The sequence below is a fragment of the Bombyx mandarina genome, chromosome 12 (assembly GCF_030267445.1).
Source record: "Bombyx mandarina strain Sakado chromosome 12, ASM3026744v2".
NCBI lineage: Eukaryota > Metazoa > Arthropoda > Insecta > Lepidoptera > Bombycidae > Bombyx > Bombyx mandarina.
Window position 1 is genome coordinate 10,955,229 of NC_143219.1, and position 24,312 is coordinate 10,979,540.

At 36.0% G+C, this 24,312-nt stretch overlaps 4 protein-coding genes across 8 annotated transcripts; 2 read left to right on the forward strand and 2 right to left on the reverse strand.

The window, feature by feature from the left end:
- The first annotated feature begins 516 nt into the window (after window positions 1-516).
- Window positions 517-15,057, forward strand: frtz (WD repeat-containing and planar cell polarity effector protein fritz). Of its 5 annotated transcripts, XR_016324009.1 has the most exons (15): window positions 517-705; window positions 773-1,071; window positions 1,206-1,327; window positions 1,794-1,960; window positions 3,195-3,309; window positions 3,981-4,202; window positions 5,071-5,204; window positions 5,625-5,745; window positions 6,385-6,514; window positions 7,862-8,000; window positions 9,118-9,272; window positions 11,143-11,783; window positions 12,723-12,780; window positions 13,558-13,657; window positions 14,492-14,529. XR_016324009.1 is itself a non-coding variant. In XM_028178520.2 (14 exons), the coding sequence occupies exons 1-13, from the start codon at window positions 629-631 to the stop codon at window positions 13,684-13,686; spliced, it is 2,451 nt and encodes an 816-aa protein (XP_028034321.2). In that variant the 5' UTR covers window positions 517-628; the 3' UTR covers window positions 13,687-13,706; window positions 14,492-15,057. The 5 variants fall into 5 exon arrangements, 4 of the variants coding, with proteins under 4 accessions (XP_028034321.2, XP_028034318.2, XP_089588083.1 ...); XM_028178520.2 differs by lacking the exon at window positions 12,723-12,780 and having other exon boundaries at window positions 13,558-13,706; window positions 14,492-15,057; XM_028178517.2 differs by lacking the exon at window positions 12,723-12,780 and having other exon boundaries at window positions 14,492-14,810.
- A 297-nt stretch (window positions 15,058-15,354) lies between these two features.
- Window positions 15,355-17,419, reverse strand: RpL40 (ribosomal protein L40). The gene is made up of 3 exons (XM_028178524.2): window positions 16,174-17,419; window positions 15,686-15,918; window positions 15,355-15,601 (listed from the first exon to the last, which is right to left on the reverse strand). Exons 2-3 carry the CDS (start codon window positions 15,909-15,911, stop codon window positions 15,438-15,440), a joined length of 390 nt encoding a protein of 129 aa, XP_028034325.1. The 5' UTR covers window positions 15,912-15,918; window positions 16,174-17,419; the 3' UTR covers window positions 15,355-15,437.
- A 67-nt stretch (window positions 17,420-17,486) lies between these two features.
- Window positions 17,487-18,322, forward strand: LOC114246072 (uncharacterized). Its single transcript, XM_028178449.2, has 3 exons — window positions 17,487-17,627; window positions 17,706-17,882; window positions 18,106-18,322. Exons 1-3 carry the CDS (start codon window positions 17,553-17,555, stop codon window positions 18,244-18,246), a joined length of 393 nt encoding a protein of 130 aa, XP_028034250.1. The 5' UTR covers window positions 17,487-17,552; the 3' UTR covers window positions 18,247-18,322.
- Window positions 18,323-18,331: 9 nt separating this feature from the next.
- Window positions 18,332-22,908, reverse strand: Synj (synaptojanin). Its single transcript, XM_089731958.1, has one exon. The coding sequence runs from the start codon at window positions 22,766-22,768 to the stop codon at window positions 19,481-19,483; it is 3,288 nt and encodes a 1,095-aa protein (XP_089588084.1). The 5' UTR covers window positions 22,769-22,908; the 3' UTR covers window positions 18,332-19,480.
- Window positions 22,909-24,312: the final 1,404 nt, after the last annotated feature.

Genomic DNA, 24,312 nt, shown 5'->3' on the forward strand with positions numbered 1-24,312 from the left:
GTTTCAGGGCCCTGGTACTTCCAGTCATGACTTGTGCAAGTGTAATGTTCGCTCACGCATCTTTTAAAGACCCTACAAATCATTCAATGCCATTTTTGCAGAGTAGCCGTCAGAGCACCACGGCACGTGAAGAATTTAGACCTTCACGACGACCTTAAATAAAATCCGATATGTGCATCGATGGATATGTGAATATCTAAAGACAGTTCCGAAACGCTGCTTTGCCTACTGCTCTTCCTAGGGCAGATGTAGATGTAAGCGAACTGAGCCCAATGCCCATACTGAGCCCCGTGAGTTCACTTATACGTCCAGTGAAGCTAGCATAACCCCTCAAGATTACTAGCAACAAGTAGGCAAAAAAAACACTCGTTCAAAAACACCCAGCCCAAATAAGAGTTGACGGAAATTTAACTCGAGAGAGCCTAGCCGAAGCTAAGCGATAGGCAGCGGCTTGACTGTACCCCTGGCATCTCTGACACATCACTAATAACAGTTGACAACAGACACAGACAACTTTCGCTTTTGACTTATGTCAAAAAGTTGGGGTTTGTTTATAAATCTTAACAATCGCTTCCGTGATTTTAATATTTTGAATAAAAAGAAATGTGAATAGAAACTAAAAATTACAATGATAAATTACCATATCAAATATATAACATCCTCTGAAACATTACACCTTAAAAGTAGCGACTTCAAATGTTTCAAGTAGGTTTCAGTAGCAATTAATTTGAAAATCAGAAATAAATCCAAATTTACCGAAATATTCTTTTAGGTATGAAACGAAAAAACGCGCTGAAGAATCAATATACGGTTCAAGTAAAAGGAATTACTGTGAATTGCGTGGTGGACATTGGCGGTCACCTCGCCCGCGGCAAATACAAAAACTGGAATCCAAATTACGTGATAAAAATGTGATAGCTTGTGAATGGACTAATGAGCGACTTGTAACTATTATATTCTCATCAGGGGTCATAGCCTACCTAACAGTTAAGCAAGATACTTTAGACATTTCACAGATATTATTTGATAGATATTTTGTAGGCAAACTTCCTGGACACACTGTAACAAATGGTAATTAACTATTTTCATTAAAACATCTAAATTGACTGATAATTTTTCCTTTAAAATTTCATTTATATCGTCTGTAAAACTTAAACTAATAAATATAGTTGTTATCAACCAGCTAAATGAAAAATATGTTTCAGTTGTTTTATCTAAGTCCCACATATTATTCACATTTGTGGACCGAATAGCAACATTAGTGACATTTAAAAAGAAGACATCAAATGTGCCATGTAAAATAGTTGATAAAGAACCTCTGTTACAAGTAAGTACTTATATTATATTGATTGTCTATTGATACACATTAAATACTAACAAAGGATTCAATTGATTAGATAATCAGTTGAGACTTTGTCCCAAAGCGTTTGCACTCACATTTCTAAGTGGAACCAGCCAGGCAATGCAATATTGCTATTTAAAGTTTGAATATTCAAGGTATTTAATGTTGATATGATAGATGCCTGAATCATGCTGATAACATTTTCAAGTCAATAACAATATCACCTGTTCAGAGAATGTGTTCCTTTTCTTGTTTTCCCTAAGGTACCATAATAACTGTAATACAAAATAGGATATTAAAATCAGTATATTGTCACAAATTATTTATTTTATTTAATCTCGTTCAAATTACAACACCACATAGTGTTCAACACTGATCCTGAATGGACAATTTAGGTGGGCCCTCATGTAATCAACTTATAATGCCAGCAACAAAGTTAAAAATTTTTTAGACTATTGAACTTGGTGGAGCTTCACGTCGCACAGACAGACATGTCTCTTGGTGTGAAAATAATGATTTATTATGGACTCTAGTCTGGAGTGTCACTCCTGCTGAACCAGCTCCTTGGAGTCCTGTACTAGAAGATCATGCAAATTTACATCTGTATCAAATTAACGGGTAAGACTTGTCATATATTAATTTCAAATCAAGTCCATAATCTCATAAGTAGTTATTTTTTCTCTTACTTCAGCTCTCAAAAGTTAAGATACAAAATGTGAAAATAGCATAATGAAAATTATGTAAATAGTTTCCAACATCATCCTACTAATATTATTAATCATATTAATAATATTAGTAGGATGATGAAGTTTGTGAAGATGTATGGATATTTGTTACTGGATCATGCATAAACCTTTAAACAGATTTGGATGAAGGTTGGCATATACAATAGATAGACCGCTTTCTGGATTGACACTTTCTGGATTGAAAACTTTTTGTTCTGGCAATTTCCTCCTTTGGGAAATTAGTTTAACTTTTGTAACAAAACTTTATTTCTGAACTTCATCAATAAATAGCACTGTCTTAACTGTAGAACGCACTATAATACCGGTAATGCGTTCCTGTGGTTTAATAGTTCAATTATTAATGGGTTTTAATCTGGCATAATGATTATGAATTAAGTTCCAATTTTCCCATTACTTGGCGATCACACAATGGTTTAATTACTGTGATTCAGTTAAACGGAAAAGAAAAATAATGTTAAGGCTTCTTGGTTTTGATGAAATTACCAGACTGTTAATCTGTGTTTTTATGTGATAATATTTATAACATTTTTGCTTACTTTACAGATTGCAATTTACTTAAAAATAGCTATTGTTGATAATGACCGTTAATGACCCAGGGCCAAACTCTGAAAGTGGCAGGAATTCACCTGAGCACTCATTGCTCTCACCTGGGCACTGTTCACATGGTCAGCTACATATATGCTGCTTTTAGAGAATATCAAGTCCTCAAAATTTACATGTACTATCTCAAATAAATATGTAGATATTTCAGTGTGGTATACAAATATATTCCAATAAACTTTCCCCTTCACTATGATGTGGGCAATATGAAAATAATCCATCATATTTTTGGCTTAATTTTCGAGGTCCAAAGGTATTCAGGCTGAAGCCACAAGCAGAATGTAATGTTAATTAAATTAGCGGTTTTAAAAATTACCAATAACCCATTCGGCCATTACACTGTAAAGTATGTACCAATCTTCCATATACTTGTCTATGATTGTACTTGAGTATGCTTCGTAATTGTTTTTTTTTATTCTATTCGTCGTCATCGTTCTTCAAATATGTCCTACGATTAAATTTATGCTTAAATAACTATTCTACTAGTGAATGTATTTTCATTTCAGACAACACATGAACCTACTTGTTTACCATCGGTTAGAAAATGAAACATTAGTTGCAGAGCTTTCGCATAAAAGCGATCGGATCATACATATTGTGGACCAAACTGCATCACAAAAGGTAAATATTAATTAAAAACCCGCAAAATTATAATTTGCGTAATTACTGGTAGTAGGACCTCATGTGAGTCCGCACGGGTAGGTACCACCACCCCACCTATTTCTGCCGTAAAGCAGTAATGCGCTTCGGCTTGAAGGGTGGGGCAGCCGTTGTAACTATACTGAGATCTTAGAACTTATATCTGAAGATGGGTGGCGTATTTACGTTGTAAATGTGTATGGGCTCCAGTAACAACTTAACACTAGGTGGTCTGTGAGCTCGTCCACGCATCTAAGCAATAAAAAAAAATAAAAAAACCATTAATAGGGCAGTATTGTTAATGCATAACTTAATAAGAAGGTCTTGCAGGTCTGCTGGAAGAGATTTCTTAAAGAAATAAGCAGTGCCTTTGTACATAATTTTCCTATTACTCTGTACTATGTCATCTTTTTGGTGTGTACATAAATAAATAAATAAATAAGAACTGGTAAGCAATTGATAATTGAAAATTAGAGTATGTAGATTTAATTTATTTTGTTAGCGTATATCAGAAATATAACTGCTTTCTATCTGGAGTCTAAACTGAACTAACAGCCATACTTTCTATTTATTAATACTCTCTTCCAACATGACAAGTAGCAAAAAATGCTTATTAACATTTAAAAAAATATTGTTTTCTATAAATTTTTCAGAACTGCGTGACGTTGCGCTGGATGAGATACGAAGTGACGGAGAGTCGTACGCCGAAATTGCAAGTGTCCCCGGAGAACGTGACGCGGCTGGCACTGCCGGCGCCGGCGCGGGTGGCTCGCAGGGCGCCGTGCGACTCGCGCCTCGTCGCAGCCTGCATCGACGGCTCCGTGCACGTGGCGCACCACACCGCGGGTCTCACGCACTCAACTAAAGCCGGCTTCGTCAGTTTACGTTCCCACAATTCCTATTTTCCGCAGAAAGAACTAAGAACTTCTAAAGAGTTTTTTTTTTAAATACTGTAATTTATTTTATTTATGGTGGTAGGACCTCTTGTGAGTCCGCACGGGTAGGTACCACCTTCCTGCTTATTTCAGCCGTGAAGCAGTAATGCGTTTCGGTTTGAAGGGTGGGGCTGCCGTTGTAACTATACTGAGACCTTAGAACTTATATCTCAAGGTGCGTGGCGCATTTACGTTGTAGATTCTATGGGCTCCAGTAACCACTTAACACCAGGTGGCCTGTGAGCTCGTCCACTCATCTAAGCAATAAAATAGTTATAGAGCATAGTTAAGTGGGCGCCGACGGCGTGTACTCCCGCCCTGCCCGCATGCATCACCCTCCGAGACCCACGACAGATATCATCTTTTCGCATTAAAAGTATACAATTTCCAAAAATATTCGAAATTGATTTAATATATGCGGAATCGTTTGGTATCACCAGTATTTTTCTCATAAATACTGTCAAAAGAGCGTAGTTTAGTTTTTTTTTTTTTTTTAGTTTACCTATATTTTGACTACTATTAACAAAATTAATACATATTTTTTGTTAATGTTTCTGGTAAAAAAAAAGACAAAAAAAGTTAAAAAATGATTAATATTAAAAATATTACATGTTAAACACTCTTCGGTAAAATTAGTAAGTTTTGAGATTATACAGTTTTAATACGAGAAGACGATATAAGGATGTGCACGTTATAAAGTTACATTTTAATTGAAACTTATTATCATAGATATATGTACCTGTTAATTGCCTTATATCCGGTAAATTGTCGACAAACAATATTTAATATGAGAATGTATTGTTTGCAGATCGCGACGGACGTGCGATGGGCTGGCGAATTAGTGATAGCCATTGAAGAGAATGGAAGGATTCAATGCTTCGACCGCGCCCTCTCGCTGCTCAATCATCACATCAAGTTTCTAGATTTAGCCGCGGATCTGAGGTATATAATTACAAAAAATATATATATAATTTTGCCTTATATTTTCATTTGCGGAATTTCAAGAATAGTCTTGTAATTATTATATTTTAAATAATTTGGTGCAATGGGGAAATCACCTATATGTCCTTAAAACTTGATAAATGAATATACAACTCCTTTATATTTTTTATTATTATAATTTACTCAAAAATGATTAACTAATTTTTATGCGAGACCATCATACGTTTCGTTTTAAAATTCGGGCTAACCGTTTTCTATGTATGGCATTCGATACTTTTAATTTATACCTAGAAGGAAACAGAATAGAAGTTATTTTGGCACCGACCACAATTTAACACCAGGATGACTGAATGTCTTCCACTTACGTGTTTTAATATCAATACTATTAATTAATATTATAAAAAATAATATTAATTACAGCGATGCGAAAAGAATGAAGGTGCTCGCAACCCTGAATGCGAAATGTGGCCCCATTTTGCTGGCAACATTCACTGGCGGTCCGCTCGCATTAATTCACATCACGCACCCACGTCTTATAACGGTAACTCCATTCGTGTATTACGTGTACTAGGAATCGGTAGTTGTTGATAATTTTGGCTACCGCCAATAATACATGCTCTCTAAAAAATAGGGATGTCGACTCGGTTTTTTTCTGTTATAAAAATTATGTTATCTAAAATAGACAAGATTTGTAAATAAATTCAAACCAAGGCTTTCATTCTGTTAGTTGTTTTCAGAAAAAATAGATACTCAAATGTGCTTCAAGATGTTTATTAATTAAAAAGCTGACGTGCCAATGATAACAAAATGTTCTTACTGCACTTTGTACTAGGTTGACAGTGTTTCATTTAAATAATAAAAATAATTTACCAAGCGAAACGAACATTCGAATCTTAGTCAGGGTGCACTTTAACAAATTGCCTAATCATCATTCTGAGTCCGTGCAGCGGAAACATCTCGCTATCTCTCTCGCACGCTCACTTCCAAGTGACGTTCGTAATCACAACGCGTTTTTTTTCTTATTCGACTATTACTCCGACAAATTAAAAAGGTCTATCAAGTTATTCGTTCTCTTTGGTCTGAGAACGTTATTGCTATTTTAAATACTGTATGTCTGAGATTTTTTCTTTTTTTCTATGTTAATTATAAAACTTACTCTGGCTTAAACCGGTTGTAACAGGCGTGGATAAGGGCTCGTCGGACGTCGAGCGCAGTAGCTTTGCTGCGGGCGATGGATTGGGAACATGAAGGAAATGATTGCCTATGGGCCGTCAATAAACTTATCTGCGCTTCTCTCAGGAGCGGGGCAGGTATTATATTTGATTGGTGTTCTCTCTCTCTCTCTCCTCGACTTTCGTAATTTCAACCGATACTACTTATGTTAGTAATCTAACTAATAATATTTTAAAAAATAAAACTTCTCTACTAGTACATAAAGAAGAAATTGAAAATTATGATGACAACGTTTTTACATTAATTTTTAAATGAACTTAATATGCAATGTCGTTGTTGTCTTATGTTCACAATTCTATGTCATCGATACGATACTCACGTTTTCTAAAAAAAAATGTTAATATTTTGGTGTGCCAACCATAGATTAGTTTGGGGTCGTTGTTATTTCTTGAAACTAAATTCTGTAATCATGGAAGTCGGACTAAAATTCCAAAATTAAAACACACACACTATAGATTCCATATATTTAGTAATTACATTTTTTAAGGGATATTATGACCTGGTAACTAAGATCTTTTATTCAAGTCTTATTTTAATTTATATTATTTTTTTATGAAAAATGATAATATGGAGTGAAATAAAATGCTATGAGATGATATGGGATGAAATATAATAATCTCAGTAAAATTGTGGTAATTTACTGAGACTTTCAGTGGACTTTTTGTACGATCCCGAGGAGCTACATCCAACGGCTTTGTTTTGTTTTCCCACATTTCTGAACTTTCACAGATTCTAAATAGTTAATAAACTACCGTTATTACACAATTAAACCTGAAGAAACACTAAATAGACAAAATGAAACAAATCACACAACTTCACTCCTCGCGTCTTTTTTTTTGCTTAGATGGATGGACGAGCTCACAGTCCTCCTGATTTGAGTGGAAGTCCTAAGGTCTCAGTATAATTACAAAATAAAATTGCCCCACCCTTCAAATCGAAACGCATTACTGCTTCACGACAGAAATAGGCGCCAAAAATTCAATATTGTTACGCGCTGGGGTTCGGTATAAATAAAATTTCACCAAAGTACAACTTAAAAACTGTATTCAACACTTAAAATACTTCACAAATACTTTAAAACACTCAACAAACACATTAAAACTCGCAATTGGCTTCTTCTGCTTCGCTTCAGGTGATCCGTTCGCTGTTTCGCTTCGAGTAGTTCCGATTACTGACTAACTGCGTGCCATCCCTGCAACGCTTTTATAGCCGATACCTCACCCCTAGAACTATCGAGAACATTCTACACATCTCTAGTATTGTGTTTCCGCTATCTGTCAATAGAGGGCGTTGTACTTCTCGAGCGTTCTAAGCTCTACTAGATCCTTTGATATTCGTTCGACTATTCGGCGATAGATAGCGTTACAATACTTATTACAATTTGAGAGCGAGCACAGATTAACAGTGTCGCGCGTGTGTGTCAGAGGCGGTGGCGGGCGAGGGCGCGGCGGAGGCGGCGCTGGGCGCGTGGCTGGCGCCGCGGGTGCCGCACGCGCACGCCGCCCGCCGGTACGCCTCGCCCCTGCACGACCTCGCCAGGAAGTTCTTCCATCATTTACTCAGGTAAATTTGGTATATAGTCGTGTTTTTTTCTTATTTTTTTATACTAGTTTATACAATGTTCTAAGTCTGTAATTAGCCTTCATTCCCGCAAAGAACCAAAGGGAAACGGGGGTGACTGAAAATCAGCGCTGTTCGACTTATCGACCTTGAACAGCATTAGCTGAGCCACCTTTTGCCTTTTCCTCTTTTTTTTTCTTTTTTTGTATTTTATTTTATTTTATTTTATGTGAAAGGCAATAAATGATTTTATTATTATTATTACCATTAGAAGCAAGTTACGTCTATAAATAACTGTACTGTTAAATAATCTCCATTCATCGACTCAGCTTAAAAAAAAATAAAAAAGAAGAATAGTCATTTCCTGGAAGTGAAGTTTAGTTTTTGCGAACGGTTTCATATCGAAGGTTGAAATATTATTTACTTTAAGTGACATTTTTGTAATTTTACAGTAGAGCCACTTAAAGTTTAAAATTTGAAAGAATGTCATAACTAAAAAAACATTATTCAACTGTTTGAATCGAGTAAACTTAATTGAAATTCAATTAAAAACATCGAACCGTTGATGCTAATACCAAATAAAACGCCCCTTTAATTACAAAGATATTGTTACGCGTTGGGGCTCGGGATAAATAAAATTCTACCGAATTCCAAATTAAAAACTGTATTCAACACTTAGAACACTTAAAACACTCAACAAACACTTTAAAACTCTCAATTCGTTTCTTCGGCTTCGCTTCCGGTGATCCGTTCGCTGTTTCGCTTCGAGTAATTCCGATTACCAACTGACTGCGTACCATCCCTGCAACGCTTTTATAGTCGATACCACATCCCTAGAATTATCGAGAATATTCCACACATCTCTAGTATTGTGTTTCCGCTATCTGACAATAGATGGCGTTGTGCTTCTCGAGCGTTCTAGGTGCTACTGGATCCTTCAACATTCGTTCGGCTATTCGGCAATAGATGGCGTTACTCTTGCTGGCGTAACAATATGTTTAAATTCAGCAAAACTACGTCCATTATTGACAACCTCTGAGAAAATCGTACACTACTGTGTCCTGCGTCTAGTCGAACCCTGAGTGGATCTTGAGGCCGAATATATATGTGCGTTGCGCAGACGGGGCCGCGTGGAGAAGGCTTTGTCCCTGGGCGTGGAGCTGGCGGCCTGGGACCTATTCCGGGACGCGCGCTGGGCCGCCGCCCGCCGCGCGCCGCGCCTCCAGCACGAGGCCGAGCTGCTGGCCCGGGCGCTCCGGCCGCGGCACTGCACAGGTACCTACTACTGCGTCACGAACAACCCAGCCTTTTCTTTGACTTTTTGGCGGGAACCCAAGGAGGTTATTTATTATTTTGACCTTGTTTACGATTCAAGACTGGCGTATTTGTAAGTAAATACGCCTTAAAAGGCTAAAACTGGCCGCATAAATACGCTTAACCTAATGATATTATTTAAGTGCATTATTTTTGTACGAGTAATTAATGACGCACTATAAAATCACTAGAATGTAGGTAATGAAATAAATTTAGAAAATCTTTAGAAATTCATTTTGGTATCTATAATCCATTTTGTTAAATTGTGTTTAAAATCTTAAATTAGGTAGGTATCAGATGATGAGTGTCACTGAATAGTAGATACGTAGTGATAAGAACGGGATTTTAAGCGGTATAGGTAGGTACTTAAAAAATTCGATCATCGACTTTTTGGCGGGAACGCGAGGAGCGAAGTTGTTGAATTATTTTATTTTGTGTATTTTTAGTGTTTCTTCAGGTTTAAATGTGTAATAACGGTGATTTATTAACTGCTTAATAACTATGAGAGTGCACAAATGTGGGAAAATGAAACAAAGCCACTGGACGTAACTTCTCGGGATCCTCCAAAAAGTCCACTGAAAAAATCTCAGTAAATGACCGACATTTTACTGAGATTATATTTCATACCATATCATCTCATCTCATTTCATTTCATTTCACTCCATATTATAATTTTTCATAAAAATAAGATTAAAAATTAAAATAAGACTTGACCTAAAAATCATACTTACCAGGTCATAAAATTCCTTAAAAAAACAGGCTTTTCTTTTTATTGCTTAGATGGGTGGACGAGCTCACAGCCCACCTAGTGTTGAGTGGTTACTGGAGCCCATAGGCATCTGTAATGTAAATGCGCCACCCACCTTGATATTTAAGTTCTAAGGTCTCAAGTATAGTTACAACGGCTGCCCCACCCTTCAAACAGCCCACTGAGTTTGTTGCCGGATCTTCACAGTGGATCGCGTTTCCGATCCAGTGGTAGATTCTGCGAAGCACGGCTCTTGTTATGGTTCTTGTTAGCAACGACGTCAGGTTTGAGCCCCGTGAGCTCACCTACATGTTAGGGCGAAGCTGAAATATCCTCTCAAGGCTATCAGCATAGGCAGAAAAAAAACCTTCAAACCTTCACGGCAGAAATATACCTCGACATATAGTCGACATGTCATAAAGTCGGATGTCCGTAATTCCAACTGTCCTAATTGTACATATATGTCAACTTGTATTTGATTACAACTTATTATAGACTATTGAAGTAACGCGGTTTCGCACACGTTAAATTTGTAATTCAGAAAGAATGAAAGGCATGAAAGAATGAATGATGGAAAATAAAGAATTGCAAGGGTCATGCTGCTAGTTTAAGAACGTAGCGGTCCATTTGCACCAACCAGCAATCAGCGGAAACAGTGACGTGTTTATTATAAGTTACGAAGTAAACCCGCCCGGCAGGGCCCGGGACGTGGTATTTCACAATCTCACCCCCTAACATTTATTTTCTGCACAGTAAAATGAGCTCACGATCCATCTGGTGTTAAGTGAGAAAGAGATAGAGATCACAATATGAATGTCGCCCCCATACCTTGAGACACAAGATCAAAGGCTCCTTTGTATAGTATAGGCCTGCTCCTGGGTGGTACCTATTTGGTTTACAATAACCTACCTCCAGTTACATAATTAAAATGAATCATCTTGAATTTTCCAAGTTTTTTTTATTCCTTGAATTGAATTTTTGAAAATAAGTCCACTCTAGATGTCGTAGGCTGTACAATTATGCTCAATTTTGTTTTTAACTAGATTTACATATATCAAAGCTTGAATCAACGCTTTGTTCCAGATTCGGAATGTTCGGAGTCGTGTTCATGCAGCTCGTGTTCGAATTCTGAAGACGACACGAGCGCTTCGTCCGAGACCAAGCCCCCGCCTCTGCCCCGGGTGGCGCTCCCGGACCACTCGACCCTACTCCCGGTCCCCGCATCACAACCCGAACCCTCATCCACGAACAGCATCCGTCCGAACTTACACCAATACCTGGAGAGGGACTCGACGATTTGGCACAGAACCATTCAAGACGACATTTACTTGAAAACGCCCAGCGCTGATCGACTGAAACCGATTCTGAGTCAAAGCTCTAAATGGCACAGCGTCGAGGGTCTAGCGACGCACAGGCCTCCGACGAAACACTCGCTGGCGGCCATCAGTGAGGGGACCGTGATGCCTTCGCGTTCAGTCATAGACATCGTGCCGCGACCCTACGACGAAAGGATCGCGATGTCTCATTTCAAACATCTGTACCAAGCCGAACTGAAGGAGGAAGCCCCGAAAACGCTGTACCGTTACCAAAACAACAATTACCAGCCAAGTCTGAACTACGCATTGGAGGACAGAGCATACCCGAACACCGTACAGAGAACAGTTAATCGTACTGAAAAAAATAAAGTTAAGTTTTCGGACACCGTTACGATCGCTGTTATGTCGGTGAGTGTCGTATATTTATTTATTTACTAGCGACCCGCCCTCGCTTCGCTTCGGAAACATTAAAACACACATGAAACCAAAAAATAAAAGTAAAAAAAAATAAATAAAAAGTAGCCTATGTTCATCAGGGACAATGTCGGCTTCTAACGGAAAAAGAATTTTTCAAATCGGTCCAGTAGTTTCGGAGCCTATTCGAAACAAACAAACAAACAAATCTTTCCTCTTTATAATATTAGTATAGAAATTAGCCAAAAATAATTATACGACAATAAGGTCAAAAAATTCTATCTCTCATCAGCCGAATGATCATTGTTCTATACACTTCGTATATACTGTGTTACGTATAATATTTTGTATTCAAGTTTAACAATGTTTGCTATGTGTATGTGCATTACTATAATTGTCATGTTGTATTTGTTATTTTAGTTATGTGTTATTTGTTCTACACACACTCATCACTTTTAATTATTATTCTCATAATCCTCTCGCATGTCTGCTGGAAGAGATTTCTTAAAGAAATAAGCAGCGCCTTTGTACATAGTTTTCCTATTACTCTGTACTATGTTTTCTTTTCTGTGTGTACATAAATCTATACTAATATTATAAAGAGGAAAGATTTGTTTGTTTGTTTGTTTCGAATAGGCTCCGAAACTACTGGACCGATTTGAAAAATTCTTTTTCCATTAGAAGCCGACATTGTCCCTGATGAACATAGGCTACTTTTTTTAATTTTTTTTTTTTTTTTTTTGTTTCGTGTGTGTTTTATTGTTTCCGAAGCGAAGCGAGGGCGGGTCGCTAGTTGGCTAATAACTTTGAGACTCTTTGGTGAAAGTCACTATATTATCCATAAAATTGCGTTAGTTAAGGCAATAGTTCCAAACTGAACCGGAATGTAATGCGATTTTTCAAGTGTCGTAACTTTTATTTCATGCTGCAAAGCGATCATGATTTTCGTTGTGAAGAATGGGATAACCTCAGACATCAACTTAGTGTCAAGGTGGGTGGCGCCAGTCACGTCTCACCGTGTGGATGACGAAGGTATAAGCCGCGTGAATAAAAAAACGAATCGAAAGTGGCGTCTATGTACCTGCAATGACAGATGGTAGAGTCAACAAATAAAAAGAAAGAAAAAGTTGTTTATTGTAAAAAAATTAAAAAACAGATGAGAATGTACTTTAAAAATAACAAATTTAACAAAAATAACAACGAAATAACGCACAAATGCAACAAATAATAACAGAATTTGAGAGAAAAAAAAGCTCTTCGAGACAGTGTGAGAACAAAGTCAGAACTGATATTTTTTTGCATGCAGTACGCGCCGTGTGCGACTAAAAACAGCGATAGTTTAGAGTGAGAGCACATGATCGCCGCCGCCAGTTTAGATTCGTTTCTTTATTGGCGCGGCTTATACATCCACATTTCGTCTTTTCGCATTAAAAGTGTACAATTTCCAAAAATATTCGAAATTGAGTTAATATGCGGATTCATTTGGTATCACCGGTATTTTTCTCATAAATACTGTCAAAAGAGCGTAGTTTAGTTTTTTTTTTAGTTTACCTATATTTTGACTACTGTTAACAAAATTAATACATAATTTTATCTTACTTTAAAATACAGATAATGTAACTGATAAAAGATAAAACATAAATGTTGCAAAGATGATTAATATTATAAATATCACTGTTAAACCTTTAAAACACTCTCCTGTAAAATTAGTAAGTTTTGAGATTATACAGTTTTAATGCGAGAGGACGATCTGTGCATGATGTTCCAGGACCCGCCGGGCTCCCCGGACTCGGCCCGCGAGCTGGCCGACAGCCTGCCGCTGTGTCCGCCGCACAACTACTTGTCCGCCTTCACTCCGCAGACGCCCGGTACTCCGCTCGACTACGTTGAAGTCTGACGCATGCCGCCATCGCACATGTTTGTTCATACCTGCACTCACTCTTAACACACATCGCATGTATAGCAAACGAGATAAAAAATAGTGTGAAGTAAGAGCTAGTGGAACGTCATGCAAAACTCAACTGTATTAGTGCCGCAGACGTGTTATATTTAGTAGTAACGAGATACTAGGATGTTGTCATTTGAAGGGTCGAATTGAGCCTTTTTTATATTGCACTTTTAGGCAGACTAGCATAAGGCTCACCGTGGTTACCTTCGCCCATGGACTTAAGCATTGCCAGAGGCAGAGCCAAGCCGCTGCCTACCAAAAAGACACCGACCTCATGAGTCATGACGGGCGGTAACATTCACTTTGGCACTAGTCTAGCAGTGGTAATTTTTAAAACACCAAAATCAAAACCACCTCGTCCACCTATCGTAAGTTATTAAAATATGTAAAATAGTCACATTTTTACCTCGTTTGTACTGTGCTAATTATCTATTCAAATCGTTTCTAAAATAGATAAGTAAAGTACTCACAGGCATGAAAATTTTCTGTAAAAGCATGCAATTAAACCATCACACTCTATAACTCCTAAGCAAAAATAAATTATTGAAAATTGATTTATCAAAGTAGTTTAGTTATATGTATAATTGTATACTTTTTTTTTCTCCTCCGGATTACACCTTGTGGCGAAATCTTTGGGGAGGCCTAAGGTCAGCAGTGATGTCCTTATGCTTATAACGCTGTACCCATACCAATTTTTTTTTGGTAGTACATATTAATGAAAGATAGTTAAAATTGTATTTAAATTCTTTTACAGAAGCGGCCCCGCAGAAACCCTCTAAAATAAAAGTAGTTCACTTTGGAATGGTTTGAACTTATAGCTCAATATGCATTTGATTTAGAAATTATATTTATGACTAAATACGAAACAATTTTAGTGATTAAAACATCCGTCCATTATCTTTAAGTATTTTAACTTCTCGCTAAGTATATAATACCCATTAATTTTGAATAAAGTATTGTTATTTTTACTAAATAGTCACAAACTTGTTAAAATTATTAATTATTATAGAAGTTTATCAGTTCTTTATTACGAATATGTAAAATGCATTTAAAAATTATATTCAGGTCGATCATATTTTCGTTTTATTTATCTTTAGGCTTAGTATTTTTAATCTTTTTTTTTATTTATTTTTTATTGCCCTTGTAGGCAGACGAGCATACGGCCCACCTGATCGTGAGTGGTTACCGTCGCCCATGGACTTCAGCAATGCCAGGGGCAGAGCCAAGCCGCTGCCTACCGCTTAATACTCTCCACAATCTACTTGTGTACAATGTTCATGAATAAAAACGAGAAGTGTCAATGAAATACTACCGCATTTATTTTGTCTTTTAATTACGAATTCCAATATAGTGAAGTACTCAATTTAAAAAAGTGAAAATTTTGCAATAGTATATTTTATCTACCAAACCCTGAATTAATCTCACACAAACATTAGCAGAAATGGTGATCCAGGTATTGAAAGTTTTAAAAGTTGCATTGCTAGAATACACAGTTACACTTTAATTGTATAGCACCAAAAAACACTCCTCAAAACTAGCTCCAAACATTTGCTACAAATATGTTCAACAGGCCCATTTGTTTACAAAAGAAAATATACAAAATGAAACAAATTACAATATGATGAAAACTTTTATTTTAAGTTTCTTTTGCATGTTACGAGAATAGTATTGTTACAATAAATTTCCCATTTGGATATTATTTAATCCTTGATCTTCTTTTTGGGTCTCAGATTGTTAGTGTGTCCGCACTTTGTCTTGCGACAGTTGGTAGCACGAGGATGAAGACGGGCATAGCATTTACGGCAAATCATTTTCTCACAGTTATACTTCATGGCGAGAATGCGAAGGGAAGGTTCAATTGTACCTACAAATAAATTTCGTTGTATGAATATGAACGAACTGAAAATACATTATCGTTAGATGAATTCATTAGAAGAATTTATATTACCTCCTCTAAGTCTCAAAACCAGGTGAAGTGTGGATTCTTTCTGGATGTTATAGTCTGAAAGAGTGCGGCCATCTTCTAATTGTTTCCCGGCAAAGATGAGACGTTGTTGGTCTGGAGGAATACCTTCCTTGTCTTGAATTTTAGCTTTGACATTTTCGATAGTGTCGGAAGCTTCCACCTCCAATGTAATGGTCTTCCCCGTAAGGGTTTTGACGAATATTTGCATTGTGTTGCTAAAATAAACCACACGTAAAATTTATGACTTTTTACTTCCTAATTGGACCGTGAATGAATCTAAAACAAATGAACTGAGATTGTCTACATGACACGCCACGAGGATTTTAAATTTCGAACTGTCTCAACAATTATGATAGGTTTTATTTACTTCGTAGACCAAAAATGCGGTGTAGTGTTCCAGTAAATTGTTATTTGTATTTTTTTTTGCGAAGATATCAATTTATTATCGAAATAATTCATAATTCACTCACCTCCTATGAAAAACGTGCTTGGAAAGAAAAAGAAACGTCAAATCAAAGTGGTTAACCAAAGATGGCGGTTCGTTTCATGTCGTTCTGAAATTTTTGCGGGAAATGGTGAACAGATAAAAGGTAAAAAATTAAAAAAAAATGTGTTTATCTTAGAAAAATGGAATAAATCTGTATTGCCTAATAATCTTCTGTAGGCTGATAGAATAACAATGGATTTTTAAGATTTTACTATAGAGACCAAAACAATTACAAATCCGTTAATATTGAAATGTAGCCTGCTTTTTTACTTGTGTTTTTGATGTATCTTTTTACCTTGTAATGTGTATTGTGAGCCTAATAATTAAATAAATAAATATACTTTCTAAAATCTCTAAAAACTACAATGTTCATTTAGCCGTGTACCTATAAAATAAGTAACTTTATGACTGTTAGGAGGGTTATTGTGTCGCGCCGCTGTTTAAATTGAAGTTTTAGATTTAGGTCGTCATGAAGATCAACACATTCCTCAGGTATCACGATGCTCCAACCGATAAACTTACAAAAACAGGATTAGATGACCTGGAAAGAATTAATGTGTGTGCTTGTCGTGTGAACGAACATTACACTTGCATAGGTCATGACGGAACGTATACTATACAAGTTTTGCGGAGTGTCGCGCAAATCGATATACTAATAGTAACAGTATTAAGGTAAGGTAAGGTACTAGTGTTAATATATCGATGGTCGCGCATGTCGCCTTATTACAAAGATTTACTTCGCTTTCAAATCATGGAGTTGAGTCGACCGAGTACCGAGATTGTCTTATTGTGGGGTCGGAATATCACCTCTCTGTCGAGTATGAAGCCTAGGTAACTTGTTCTTCAAGACCCGCAGTATGGGCTGGCCAAATATTTTGATGGCGGGGATGGAATTACGAGGGCTAATTTTAGACGGGATAGGGGTAAAATATAGTATGATAAACCAACTGTACGCGTATGGTTTAGGAAAAAGATTTTTTTCATACATTTAACGATAGCGAGCGGAGTGTAAATTGGTTTTATTTGGTTGTAGACTAATATTATTTTAACTCGATTTTACTTAATATTAGAAATATTCAAGAGTTACATTCTTCGACTAAATTTCCTAATAAAAACTACGTTTAAAAACAATTCAGTACTTTAGGTATAAAAATCAAAATTGTTCAAATGAAATAAATCAAGTGACTAATTTTATTCTTCATAAATGTATTTTTTTTTATTAAGCAAATACACACTGTTTCTGAACGAGTGTGATAAGAAGTACGTACGAACCAAAGTACCTACAACTTGGTTTCGTAATAGCTCGATCGACTTTGCGGACATTTAAAGGAACCCCAATAAAATAAAATATTGTACAGCAAAATGTATCATCAACTAGGCCGAATTACTGGTAGACTCATTGCAGCTTCAAACCTACAGGCTCCACTATTCCCTGTAGTAAGTACATAAGATTCTAAATTTAAAATTTGGTTATCAAGATTTAGATAATCATTAAAAATTCTGTACACACTTCAGGCACCCATAGCCCTACAACGAGTGGAGGTTCCTGTAATCCAGTACAATACCAACCAGTTCTCGACTGTGACCGAAGAAGCTTGTGCCGCACCTGGAAAAAGGAATCTGATGCCTGGGACGAACACTCCTTATCCACCAGTTCCCGAAAATATTCGTAGAAAACAAGAGCTCTTCCAGGTAATTTCTAAAGAAAAATACAATGACAATACATATCAGTAAAAAATGTCAAATAATTACTTACTTTCACCTACCTTTAAATACCGACGTTAAATGTTTTAAAATTTTTATAAACATTAAGTTAGTCGCGATTACAAGTTTACAAGCTAATTTATATCTAAATGTAAATTTATACTACATTATAGTAACAATGATATAAAATATTTTGTTCTACATTTTTCAGAGAGACAATGACTTGCCCGTCTTCCTAAAAGGTGGACCTGCTGACGTTATACTGTATCGTCTGACTTTGCTTCTCTGCGCTCTCGGATTGGTAGGTGTAGTGCAAACCATCTACTCCCATGCTATTCCCAAAAAACAATAGATCATTAATGTGAAGCATAATTATGTTAGTTGATGGTTTGGAGTGATAACACTTAGAAATAAAGATAATGAAAACATTTAATCTCTTTTATTTATGGATTTTTTATTCGTTGTCCAGGTTTACCTACATATCAAAATTAAAACCCCCATTTTTCTGAACATTATATTTCTAATATACATTATATACCTCTTACAAAGCAGAACACATGCTAACTATTTTTACAACAGTTTGTGGAGTTTCAGAAGCATTTTGTTACATTTAATAATTGATTTCAATACATTTTTAAAATGTAACAAAGAAATTCATATTCAGGTACATTTTTAAATAGTAATTAACTATGAAAAAGTATAAAAATTAACATAAAATTAGAAACAAGGAACATCACTATCTGCGTTATCTAGAACGAAAACTTAAATTCAGATTGTCAAACTAACTGAACTTTTTATTTGAGACATCAGCTTAACTGTTCTTCCAATACTAATCTATCAATAATAATAGATGTTTATAATTTAATAATCGTAATTTTTATAAATAATAACAAAAAACAATTTTAATCTTTTCTGGTTCTAAGGGCTAAGCTAGGACAATGAGCCATTATGTAAGTTATATTTTCGATTTTCTTAATCTTAAGAGGAAACATTAATTTAAGTAAATTAAATGCCTAACACAGCCAAATGAAGTAATATAACATATTTTAACAATAAGACTGAATTATCGAAATTTGTCTTGAGACAATGTGGAAACAATTTAACATCTACCTCGGAAATTCTAAAAACCTGAAAATTAATAAAACATACGAAGTTTTTTATTGGATCATCCTAATTTTTCTATTCTTTTATAAGTACATTAATTAAATATTGAAATTAAGTAGGTAGTGTTAATTTTGATTTTATTGCAAAACCCTTCAGTTTATTGATTCAACAATAATTAATGACCAGCCCAAACTTAAAGTTAATAAATTGTAAATACATAACATAGTGAAAGCTTGCTTTATATTGCACATGCCTTTTTAACATTGAAAATACTTAAGGACTTGCGCCATTTAGACTATAATATATATAACTGCTAGTAAAAAAACTTGCAGATTTAACATAACTTTACAAATAACACTACAGCATAGAACCACAACATTTAAATAAATTTAGCTATAATCATGTAGCTATTATAAATTCTACAGTGTATTACATAGTATTAATGCGTTGTTTTTGTCAAAAACATCCCTTGTCAGGTCTGTTTAATTCGTAGGACGCGGCCGCGCAGGTAAGGGTGGCGGAGCACCTTGTCTAGCAGGCACAGGAGGCGGAGGTCCAAGTGGCGGCGGTGAACTTGGTTCCGGTGGGGGAGGAGGTGCACAACTAGGTGGCGGAACACTGTCGGCGGGCGGGGAAACAATGGGGGGCTGTCCCACAACTTTACTAGTTTCAGGAGATAAAGGTGCAGGTCTTGGGGGTGGAGGTCGTGCAGGACTCACTGCTGGTAATCTCGATGGAACCAATGGTGTTGGTGAAGGAGCTGGGGGTCTGCTCGGCTGTTGCTTTCTAGGAGTAGGTGGAGCAGATCTCAGTGGTCTTTCAGATTGAATTTCACCATATAAAGGTATTGTGTTGTTTGTACACAAACCTATTTCTGTGCGAACAATATCAACCCAGTTTGGAGATTTCAAGAAAATTTGCAATGGAACTGTACAAACTGATAAAGTTGCTTTTTGAGCTGCTGCTAAAGCATTTTGACCCTCTCTGAAAGTGATGCTCAAAGTGTGATCATCTATAAAACGAACTAAGGTTACTTCACCAAAAGTAGCTAACTCTTGGAGTACAGCAGCCATGACATTATCATCAAATACAGACTCATCAGTATTAAGGTCTTGTAATGGTTGCACAATTATACAAGCATCAGGAGGACCCAGATCTTTTACTACTTCATAAAAAACTTCCATGCATTTTGTATAGCTGACCTGTAACACTTCTATTTCTAATATTGCTATTACAGGTCTGTGGTCACTTTGTTTCAATTCTGCCCTTCCATAGTGTAGAAGTTTCCCTGCTGATAATTCTGATGTGGTTTCAGGATCAATAGTATATTTTCTGCTTCTCCACAATACACGGTCAGTCCATGCTGGTGCTCTGCATTTTTCACTGGTATCATAGTCATCACTAAATAGATCATATTTATAAGTTGGAGGAAATGTAATTTCTCCTTCAAAGCAGTTTTTGAAAACTAAATCTTGTGACTTTTGCTGTAAAAGTTGATCTTGCTCCAAAAGCCTTTGCAAATTATTTTGTGAAGCCAAAAGGCGTACTTCATCTTTATCTAAATCTATACGATAATTAAAATCACCACACCAAAATACATAGTCATGGGAGTACAGAGAGCGACCCATGGGAAATGCAATTTTTCTAGTAATTTCTGTGTAATCAGCATTACGCTCTGTAACTTGTGATTGACCAGCAGCAAAATGTGCACAAACAAAACATAGTGAGGTTCCATAAATTACCATTCTTATTCCCACAGCACCTTTATTCCCAGTAGCCCCTCCAAGTCCAGTCTTAACTGAATCAAGTGCTACATCTCTGATATGCGGTATTAAATCTTTTCTAACAAATATGAATAAACATACTCCAACAAGTTGATGACTAGACAGAAGTGTATAAGATGCATCTCTGCCTAACACTTTTTCCAGTTCCTCACTCCATGCTTTTGCATTATCAGTACTAGCTGCCATAATATTACTAGCATTTAAATCAACTATTTCTTCAAAGCCTATTGCAAATATGTCAGAAGGATGATCCTTCAAATTAACTGTACTCACCAATGATGAATTTGGACAATCTAATAACCAGTCAGATAATGAAACATCCTTATAAGCAAGACTTCTGAAATGTTTACCACCATTCACATTGTATGTGCCAATAGTTATTCTAAGAGTTGAAGGTTGAGTGAATTCATTCGTTCTACGACACATTTCCCTCAAGATAGCTGTAGAAGTGTGTAGTATGTTAGATGGCAACAGTATTCTTGTGCGGTCTGCCAGTTCAGAGTTTAATGTTGAACCAAGTAATAAAATATCAATTGCTTCTTGCTTTGAGTTGTCTAATAAATTGTTCTGGATAGTCCTGGCAGCAGACCGAGCTCCATCAATTAGTTTGGAGCCTCCTTGAATTGCACCAGTTCCAGCATAAATTTTAGATATTTCATTTCCATTATTCACCCACATCTGTTTGTAAACTTCTTCAAATCTATTAACATTTTGTTTTTTATCAAGACATTGTAGTAGCATTAATTGAACAGCAAGCATTTCTAAACCAATAAATGTCTGAATAGAATTTGTTCTATCTAAGCAATCCAAGCAATTGGTCCTTATAACTCCCTTTTGAATATTATAAATGTCTGACCCTTTTGCACTAAAAATCCCAATCTCATCATAATATTTCTCAATATTCTGTTTAAATTTTGATAGAGCTATCTCTTGGGATGTTGCTCTTACTTCCTGATGATAGTCAAAAACAATTTGTAGGACATCAGAATGTGGAGATTCATTAATGTGTTTCTGGAAAGCATTACTTAATGTTGCCTCACCTTCACTACCCCCAATCATGTTAGATCCAAGCAGATTTACAACTATTACAGATCCATAATTACGCTTTAACTGGGCAAAATGTCTCTCACAAGCACTTGTTGATGCATCATAGCCTCTTGACATTTTTACTTTGTGTGAGCCAACTTGTATTCCAGGTTGTTCCCAAAACAATGGCACAGACCCTCTTGTTTGTATATAAGATGCTACAGAATCATCAATGTAAACAGCTTGTTCAGTTTCTACAAAGTTTGCCACATTTCCATCATCATTACAACCTCGCACATTAAATCTAGTTCCAGCCCTTTCACAACTAAGTCTTGAGACAAGTACAGCCCTAGCTTGACGATGCCCAACATAAATAGTGCGTATTTCTACAGATCCACACATTGCTCGAGTTAGCCACTCATCACAATCTATGCCATATCTGATTAGATGTATGTACAGTGTTCTATTCCAAAAGAACCTATTATCAGGGTTGGCTCCTTTACTTTTTCTTTGGGCACACAGAGTGAGATCAAAAAGATTATCATTGTTTTTGCCAGAATACCAAGAGAAATAAAATGTACCTGAATTAATTAATTTTCGGACTTCCGATACCTTATCATCACCTTGCGACTGGTAGAACAGTGGCAGAAATTGAGTTTGCGTTATCTTAAATACTTCTAAATCCCCCACTTTACCAACAGAAGAGCATCCGGTGATTAACACAAGATACAGAAGACAGCTTTCACCAGAATTTAGCTGAAGTACTCCAAGACATCCATAAGCGTCTGCAACTTTATGGTATTGTTTCCTTAAAGTTTCTGTTTCTTGCGATGATAAGGAAACAACGGCTTGAGATTCGAAAAGAAGTGCAGTGTCTTTGTTTCTGTGTTGTAATATTATGCTATACGGACTGGGGGGCGATGATTTCTCCAGAACTTTAAAGCCTTTGGACATAGCCATGTTTAGTTTCTATTTGGCGATTATCACGCCATTAGATTTTAAGATAAGTCAAATAACAATTATAAATTTCTATGAGAATAACCGAGACCAATCTTCGACTTGGTGGACAGAATGAATTCAATCAAATCAATCCACCTTAAAATAGTGCTTAACCAATTTAATCTATGCTACTAGTGGTGTGACAAACGGCTTAAAATTGACAAGCGCTTAACACTTTTCAAGTTTTACGTATGCTTTTTGGAATAGCTTTTTAAAACAGGAAATCAGGAAGCTTTCTTAATGTAAACGTACATAGCTTTAAAACGCTTTATTTGTATCGATAAGACGCTTTATTTGTATCGAGTGCTGCGACTAAGCAGGAGTTCAAAACATGCCTGAGTCTTGCGGGTTAGTTAGTTATTTATCAGTTATTAGAAAATATCTAAGTCGAGTTCCATAACGATTTCAACGAGAAAAGAATTGCATTGGAAAATAAAAATCAAATCCGTTAAACTTGTGAATTGCGTAATTACCTACTGGTGTTGGGACATTTTTGAGCTTGCTGAGTTAAACCCATCGACCTTTATCTACTACGCTATTACTATGGCAGCACACCAGCAATCCGTTCTATATTGATTTACGGTACAATTGAGTCTTGGACCACATGTTTCAAGAAAATAAGATTAAAAATGGATGTCATTTTATAATTGAGAAAATATCATTCAAAATACACAACTGTTAAAAAAATAAATTTCTAGCATGGTATATTTAAAAATTTATATAATATTCTTATTCCCATGCCCATTGTTTTCTGGAATATTAAGCTTACTATATATGAAATGTTTACATCTATCTATGCATTATTACCATCCTCTTAGCACGACTTATAATAACGAACATTAATTTCATGACAACACTGTTTTGATTTGCATTTTCGCCATTAACGTTGCGGCTAGTACGTTAACGAGACCTACCCAACAATAAAAGTATTACACTAACGATATAGGTACACTCACTTTATTTAAAGACAAGTGTTATATTATAACAGGCGGAAATCAATTTAACGTTTACTCTATCTAAATTAAATTTGAAACTCTTTTTGGTATGAGGTTACTTTTCAATGGGTACTATTAGTACGGTACTTTAATTTCATTCAAAGGTACATTACTTGTCTGCTTTTCGATGATCGACTTCTTCATCTTCTTCTTTATTTTTTGGCTCTGGTACAGTTTGTGTGCTAGCCAGCGTCAAGTAATAAGATTTTTATAATTCTCCCGTTTTAATTAAAACCTTTAAGCTGTAAAGTTTATGAATAATAAAAAACGAAGGAAAAGCAAATTCAAACAAAAACAGCGTCCGCCAAATTCCAATGTTTCCCGCGTTTTTTTTCTTCTAATAATTTAATGTTGATTTATGTAACGATTGGAACACAACACCACATCGTCGAAGCAATGAGACGATACGGCATTAGGAAGTGAAATGAAATTGATTAAAATGAAACATGGCATGAAATGAGATGAGATATGGGATGAAATATAATCTCAGTAAAATGGTGGTCATTTACT